At 43.8% G+C, this 8,723-nt stretch overlaps 1 protein-coding gene across 1 annotated transcript; it reads right to left on the minus strand.

Moving 5' to 3' along the window:
- Positions 1 to 1,727: 1,727 nt before the first annotated feature.
- Positions 1,728 to 7,979, minus strand: IL17F (interleukin 17F). Its single transcript, XM_032649585.1, has 3 exons — positions 7,742 to 7,979; positions 3,565 to 3,770; positions 1,728 to 2,380 (listed from the first exon to the last, which is right to left on the minus strand). Exons 1-3 carry the CDS (start codon positions 7,766 to 7,768, stop codon positions 2,140 to 2,142), a joined length of 474 nt encoding a protein of 157 aa, XP_032505476.1. The 5' UTR covers positions 7,769 to 7,979; the 3' UTR covers positions 1,728 to 2,139.
- Positions 7,980 to 8,723: the final 744 nt, after the last annotated feature.

The raw sequence follows: 8,723 nt of genomic DNA on the forward strand, positions 1-8,723 counted from the left end.
TCCTGGTGAGCTATCATCCGCTGTGTCTTCTTTAAATCTCAGACCTTGATCATGGTACTTAGCACATCATTTTGAAATTACATGTGACCACATGTAACAAGATAATATCTTGATACATTCAGAGGCATAATTTTTTCCTCTGCAATGTCCTTCACCTCTCTACTTCTCTCACCACTCAGATTGAGGCTTTTCGTGTGTACTACCTTCAGGGTAAAGCTATTACTGCCAAAATGAACAGGGAAAGGAAGATTCATTGCACAGATTTCTGCACCAGTATGGACTTATGGGATTCACAGCAAACTTACAAAGCTGATAACTATGAGAGAAAATGGTTTTTAGATTCCAAGAGGCTGAGCATTTTAAGTACCAACATCAATGTTTATACCATAAGTGAAAGACTCTGAAGCAAAGAGAAGAGCCCACTTACCCTCCTCCATCCCCACCCTCACCTACAGACTAGGTAAAAGTTGCCCCCACTAAAGAGTTAAAAATGGGTGCCAGTCTCCTGCCCGCTGCCCATCCTCAAGCCAAGTTGCAGGTGGGAGTGAGAACTGATGCCCCATCCCCTCTCCGGAACTGAAAGGCAGCAGAACACAGATGTGCCTTGAGCCGGGAGTGTAGCGGTGAAGGAGAAAATGTGGTGCATCTGGGCGAGAGAGGGACCAGTGAGCCTCTGAGTGGTAGGGAGACCAAAATCTGGAAGCCCCTGTGTCCTCAAGAAGCACAAGAGATTCATGAAAGACCACTAGTGATTCCAGATGCAGAGTGACTGCCATGGCCCTAGTGACCAGGGGTCTGCAGGCGGCCACTACCAAGACCATGGCCCCCGCCATGTGCATTTGTTACTTTTCTTCGTGTCTCCAGTAGCTACCACAGTGGCCAGTAGATGTTCACGTTGTAAAATAATATAGCCAGGAAGACAGAGCAGTAAAGAGTCATAGGGAACACGAGCCCTGTTTGCACCATTTTCTTTAACTCTCCTCCTAACCCCCAAGAACCATTAATAATAGAGGAACTCTCCAAGGCATGGAAACAGAGAGGAGATTGCTGGTTGCCAGGGGCAGGGTGTGGGGGAATGGGGAGATGTTGGATGAAAGGGACACACTTTCATTTATAAGATTAATAAGCTCTGGGGATCTAACGTACAGCCTGGTAACTGTAATTAACAATACTGTATCGTATTCTTGCAATTTGCTAAAAGGGTACATCTTGAATGTTCTTATCACACACACACAAAAAGGAATTATGTGAAGGCATGGAGGTGTTAAGGAACCTTATTGTGGTAATAATTTCACCATATATACATGTATCAAATCATTACATTGTTATCACTTAAATTTACACCATGTTATTTATCAATTATGTCTCAAGAAAGCTGGGGGGGGAGCTAATATCACCAAGATCACACACAAATAATAATAATAATTCTGACACTAGCACTCTGATGAAATACGAAAAAACAGATGACAGGTGTATAGAATTTCATAGTCTTCAGGTCCACAAGGTTCGTGAGTACAAGCTGAGACTGGAAACAAACAACTAAAGTATTTTTCAATCGTCAATACTTTATTATTTTAGTCCTTGTTATATTAATTTTTCTCCTACAATTTCATATAATCAATATATCATAAATACATGAACAGTTTCCCTAGAGGTATAAATATCAGGCCAACCTCATCTATATTTAGCAAATGCTTAATAAACAGGTGCTGGATCCTTATCTCCATTCTTCCCGCCCACCCCGTCCTGCACAGACCCTCCCACACACTCTTACATTGTGTTTATTTTATTTGTTGCCTTTTGTGGAGCAGAAGCCCATTTTACCAACAGGGCCCCCATCCAATGACGGCATGGCTGGGAGGTGGTCGTGATAGCACATAAGCAGAGTAGGTGAGGGTCCTGCATTCTCCTCCATCTATTTTCAGGGGGGTGGGACATTGGAACATCTCAGGACCGTATAAAGATTCTGAAGCCCCAGAAAGTTACTCTATCTAATACAGAGCTTTGAGAGTCCCATGCAGATCTTATGAAGAGACCTGGGAAGTGGAGAGAATTGGGAACCACACAGGACTCATGGCAAAGTGCTGGGTAAAGAGGGGCGTTTCTACAGCTTCTTCAGCTGAGCTGATCTGCCGCCCTCTAGCCACGCACGTAGCGGACGATGGGGGTGACACAGGTGCAACCAACAGTCACCCGCACCTTCTCCAGCCGGAAGGAGCGAGAGCAACCCTGGGACTCCCTCCGGAGGACCAGGAACTCTTGCTGGATGGGGACGGAGTTCATGGAGCTGTCTTCCTTCCCCTCGGCGTTGATGCAGCCCGTGTGCCTGCACCGGGCCTCTGCGATCTCGGAGGGATATCGGTGGGGGTCCCGGGTGACGCTGCAGGAGGAGCAGGGAGAAGCCGATGGTGAGACCGGGGGTGGGAGGCGGGGAAAGATGCACAAAGGATGGGGGCCCCGCGGCACTGGGCGCCCACTTGCAGGGAGGCGGTGCCGGGCAACTCAGGGCGGCAGCGCAGGCGCGGAGCAGACAACCTGGACTCAGACGCTGGCCCGTGGCGGGTGCTTAACTCCTTAGGCCTCAGTTCCCTCAACCTTAAAATGGGGGTTCGCAAATTCGTCTCCTGTGGGATTGTTACCAACACTCGGTGATACAAATGCGTATGAAACGCCACACCGTAAAACGTTGGCATTCCATACATGTTAGATCTTTTAGTTCATTTTCCTTTTCATTTTTATTATTATAATCATCATTCATCCTTTGGTTAGAGGCTGAACATCACTAGGAGGTCCCCCAGTACACAGTCTGCAAAGCCTGCTGCTTGGGAAAGAAAACCAAAGCCCTGGGGGGTTGGTGAATCCAATGCCTTCTTTCAATTTCTCCCTGAATAGCCCCCTTGCCAGGGGGAATAAAGGCAGCAAAGCCAATCCAGCCAGCTGGCAAGCGTACACTCTGGCTTCCCAAGGCAAGCAGTGCAGGCAGCCCCAGAAGCACTTTTAATGGCCCTCGGGCTCTGTTTTCATACTTATATTTAGAGCATATAAATGAGTGCTTGCTATTCCGAGAACCTCCATGTGAGACAAAATCCCAAGTCTGTACCCTGAACATCCTCACCTAGCATCCCCTTCCCAAACTGGCCTTTCTCCTCCACTCTGGCCTCCTCCACACTCCTTGAAGACTGAAATCCAATCTGAGTGGCTCTCTCTGAACTGACTTTTCTGGTTCCCATTTATCTCCATGCAGAGACCATTATGTGGGCTGCTTTAAAGAGTCCTCTCTTCCAGCACAGAAAGTTTGTAAATTCCAAATCCAGGGCTGCGTAAAGCAGAAAAGGGCAAAGCGTCGATGAGAGTTTGGAAGCAAAATAGACCTTCGACCACATAGGAGGACTTAGCCCAAAATAGCAAGAAAATGTGAGCACCCAGGGAAAGTGGAATTTCCATTTTTCAGAGTGAATGTCAGGACTATTATTTTTTCTATATTTTTGAAATTTTCTACTTATGGTTAGAATAAGTTAACATGTTTTTCAAAAGAACGTGGAGGTCAGTCTCCTTGGCACGTACTTGTAATCCCAGGGGGTGCTGGAGCGGTTCTGGAAGCCGTGTGAGAGGGGAATGCCCTGATTCTGCCTGAGGATGCGGATGTCAACCCTCACAGTGTGGTCCTCCGGAGGGGGGCAGAGGGCAGGATCCCCAGCTTTGGGGCTTTTCCGACCTGCCACCTCCCCCAGGAGGGTCAGCCCCAATGTCAACAGCAGCAGGGACTTGACCTGGAAATAGATGAGAATGGAACTGGTTAGGGACTCCGGTGTCACTTGCTGACAAGAGACAGGTCATGCTTCAGCTGAACTCAGCATCCCTGGGATGGGATCAGGGCTCCTCTCTGAACCTCAGATCCTCACCTGGCAACAGGAACAGTCATAATAAGCTACCAGCGTACCAACCTGAGAACTAAGCTCATTAGCCTGGTGATTGAGCCCTCCACAGTCCGAGAGCTCCTGAACAGGGAGAAAGACAGATATCAGGATCTGGGACTGGGTTTAAATCCTGACCTGGTCTCCTCACTGAGCCTCTGCTTTCTCTTCTTTCCAGCCAGGGCATAACACTTGCTTCACAATAATATTCCCAAGATTAAATAAAACGTTCTTTGTCAAGCACCTACAATAAAAATAGGGGCTTAAGAAATGATAACTCTTGCTTTTAATTTCCAACCTCACATCCATGAATCCTCCACAAAACTCTTTGTCCCAGCCATCCCTCCACCTGGAATACACAGCCCCACCCCTATCCATCCAAATCCTCCCCTTCCATCAGGGCCCCACTAGGACTCCCTCTCCTCCAGGAACTGTCCTGAAAGTCGTTCATTCATAAAGCTTTTACCATCTAGCACTCAAGCAGCCCTTCTTTATTGTCTGGACATGCAGTATTTGTGTTCATACAGATCTACACCTATTAGATGGTAAGTTCCTGCAGGAGAACATGTCATAGAACAGGTGTTCCAAAATACTTTCTGGATGAATGAAAGAGCGAGTGAGTGAATGTATGAACAAAACAATCCATTTAAATTAACAACACAGTTAAGCTCAACGCATTAAGAAAAACACCATGCAAAACCGACTATAGCAGAGTTCCAATGGCCCATGCTGACTGAAGGAAGCGGAGGCACTAAGGATGCGCAAGAGAGAAATGGAAACTATTTCTCTTTAGCTCCAGAAAATATATTTTTTATACTGACATTGAAATACCCGTTTATCTGGTATTACAGGAGTGCACAAAGAAAGCGTTCAGTGAAGACCTAACTAAAATAAAGGAAGAGCTAAAAATCTCTCCAGCTTCCCTTTTTCATGAGCTGCTTTGCTCACCCCACGGTGACCACCGACCCTCTCTGGGGATGGACAAGCCTCATCACCAATACTCAACATAACGCAGACCCAGGGCTGAAAGTGAGTTACTTTCATCCTCAGGGCTCAGTGTCGTTCAGGCTCACACCTTCCGTGAGTTATAGCTGATACTAAAAAGAAGCTGAAAGCAAGATCGACCCAGATAAGCCTGAAAGAGGCTGATTTCCCTCCAGATAATCAGCAGGTGTCTACTTTTGTCTCTTGCAATCATTCATTCATTCAACAACTCTTTCCCGTCGCTGGAGTCAAAAGTCCTGGGTCCATAACTCAGTTCCAGGACTCTTACTAGCTGTGATTCAGTTTCCTCCACCAGCAAATGTGGAGATTAAATGATAGGACCCATATATAGCATGAAGAGCAGGGCTGGGACATGGAGAGTATTCAGTATAGGTACTATTGTTAAGTCTACATTGTCCTAATGATACACAGTGGACGAGAAAGATGTGGAATTTGCCCTCACGTAACGTCTGTCTAGACAAAGCACTATGACATTTTAAAAAGTAAAAGGATGCCTGCTTAGACAAGACGGTCCTTAGCTTCCCAACATGCTCAGCCCAACCTTTTACTTACTGCACTGTGAACTCCTGTAAAGAGAACATCTGAACACTTGTCTCCTGAACTCACCTGTGATTCGTGCTCACACCATGTAGGAACATGCTCCAGAACCCGGACAGCTCCCAGCCCATAAGAGTTTGCCCTACCACCGTATTGAGGATGTCCTGTGTGCCTGCACCTCCAATTTCTAATCCTATTCTAATGTCCTTTGCCCTGTCACGTTTCTTGCTGACAGTACAACAGATTTCTTCAAAGAAACCAAAAATAGACGTGGCTTTAGAACACAGAACTATCCAACAAATCTGTTTAAACACAATGGCTTTAAATTCAGAAATCTTGCTTCTGAACCATTCAAGGAAAAGAATATTACTTGGAGCCAGTAAACCTAGATTCATGTCCTCATTCTTGGGCATACAGTATCCAGTGATGTTAAATCACTTAAATTCATTGAGCTGACAATGGGGAAAGTCATCCCAATCCACTCCCCTGGACTGGTGCAAAACTCAGAGGTAAAAATGATGACATCATTAATATTAATATTTAACATTCTAATTCGAAAAAATACATGCACCCCAATGTTCATAGTGGCACTGTTTACAGTAGCTGAGACATAGAAGCAACCTAAATGTCCATGGGCAGATGAATGGATAAAGAAGGTGAGGTTTGTGTGTGTGTGTGTGTGTGTGTGTGTGTGTGTGTGTGTGTGTGTGTATATATGTATGTATATATAGTGGAATACTACTAAGCCATAAAAAGAATGAAATAATGCTATTTGCCGTAAAATGGATGGACCTAGAGATTATCATACTAAGTGAAGTAAACCAGAAAGAGAAAGACAAATACCATATAATATCATTTATATGTGGAATCTAAAATATGATACAAACGGACATATTTACAGAACAGAAACAGACTCACTGACATAGAGAACAAACTTATGGTTACCAAAGGGGAAAGGGGGTGGGGGAGGAATAAATTAGGAGTTTGGGATTAACATATAGACACAACTATATATAAAATAGATAACCAACAAGGACCTACTGTATAGCACAGGGAACTCTATTCAATATCCTGTAATAAACCATAATGGAAATTATGGTTTATTTATTCACTTATATATAACTGAATCACTTGCTATATACCAATGTTGCTAATACAACATTGTAAATCAACTCTACTTCAATTAAAAAAAAATTTATTGAATGCTTTCTCTATCCTTATTGGTTGTTATATTAAAGTGGCCAAGTTAACTAAAAGCCATGCCTGCATATATCTGCTATTTCAGAGAATAGGTTTAGTCATTCTCAATGATATCAATCAATCCTTCCATGAGGGAGATACCATTATTATTCCTCTATACAGATAAGAGGAATAAGAATGCACAGAGAGGCTAATCCCACACTTGGTAAGTGGTGAGGCCAGGTCTGTCTGACTCCAAAGCCCATGCCCGCTAACTACTGCACTTTGCTGCATTTCTTACCATCTCTAAAACAGTATATGAATATAACATAGTATTATCATCACCATATGCCATGACCTTTTATGAAATCCAATCTCTTTTAAGTTGCATGGCTTGTAAAAAGAGAGAAGAAAAGGAGTATTTAAACCAATAATATGGTGAGTGGTTTCCCAAGCCCTGCTTTCATGCTGCTGTATTTTAAATTCTTCGAAGGTCTTACCTGACGAATGCCAGGTGAGATTCTAGACCCAGGGGATGCAGATTTCCATCACATTAACATCTTCCTCTCCTCCAGGAGGAAGGAGACAATGCAAAAATGATCAGCTCTCAGAGATGTGTCAAATGTCTCTCCCATAGGAGCTGTCCAAGTGCATCACCAGGTGGTTTCACTCCCTGCATCCAGGGCACTCCTTGTCATCTGCTCATCTTGGGGGAATCATTACCCCTATTGGGGCCCCAGCTTCCTTGGTTAAAATCAACATGTACAGATCCTAAAAGTCTGGCTAAGCTCCCCCATGAGATGAGGGCCAACTTAACTCTACAATGGTGGCCACAAGAGAGACCATGTCCAGTTTGTGATGTCAAGAACTTCAAAAGCTAACACCAACTATGCCAGAGCCATCGGTGAAGAGCTATGGTTTTACACCCCATTATAATTTCTGGTTATTTTTTCTTTTTCTCCACCAGACAAGGATCAGCGTTAAAGTCAGCTCTGTTTTTTAAAGAAATGACCCCCCAAAAGACCCCAACCTAGCATCATTCCTTATAAATCTGCTTTCCTGAAATCCTAGGGATGACCAACACAAGAATGATCCTGACTACTCACCATGGCCATGTCACGCAGGAATGTCATTGTCACTTTGCTCTGGTCACCTGTTTTGTGCAGGAAGCTCTTTCTGTGCTGTGTTGCCTTCTGTGTGCCCGTGTGGTGTCAACGAGAGCACTGTTGGTTTTATAGCAATCTCTGTCCTTGTTTCAGTTGACCTGCTTACTGTCTAACTTGTGGTTGCCCCAGAGTTACTGACGAATGTAGTGTTTGTTTTTTTTTTCTATTCCACTTCCTGAAGGGGAATCGAAGGGGGACCCTAAAAAGGGATGATGAAAAAAGAATCAAATCTTCCTCTTCTTCTGCCCCACTCCCACCCCCATTGTCCTCACACTACAGCAAATTTTCTTATGTACTACAGAGATGAACCAAGTGACAAACTGCTGTCATGATCTTTCATGTTCTTCCACAAAATGGCTAAGAACTCTAGTCACGCACCTTACATTCTACTTTCCAGTCATGCAATGTAAACTGAGATTTAAGTGGATAAGTCATCCTTCGAGGAGGCTCGGTATTAAACAGAGGACTATCTTTAGCTCCGTTTTATGAATGGAAAAAACAAAACCAGAGAAATGAATGGCATCAGTGAGAGATTCAGAAATTATATCCCAGGCAGTTAGTTTCATGGTCTCCCTGAACTAATTCTGTTTTAACCCCATGGTTAGACTCCAACCAGTGTTTGATAGATTGATAATCGTTACTTATACAACATATAAACAACTATTATCTTGGCTGTGTCTGACTGAAGATGGTTTGATTTTTTAAACTAAATGGATTAGCAAGTAGAACCTTTAAATGCTCTGATGTGTAATTTTAAATGACTTGCAAAAATGTTAATTTATCTTAGTTCAGTTCAGGTCAACATTTATTAAGCACTTGCTGTATGCTGGGCATTATAGCCTAGGGATACACAGACATTTCTGAAATAACAATAACTTACTCTTTTTAATGCCCATTAAGATCAGGTAAAATTACACATGAC

Source organism: Phocoena sinus, chromosome 11 (genome assembly GCF_008692025.1).
Source record: "Phocoena sinus isolate mPhoSin1 chromosome 11, mPhoSin1.pri, whole genome shotgun sequence".
NCBI classification, from domain to species: domain Eukaryota; kingdom Metazoa; phylum Chordata; class Mammalia; order Artiodactyla; family Phocoenidae; genus Phocoena; species Phocoena sinus.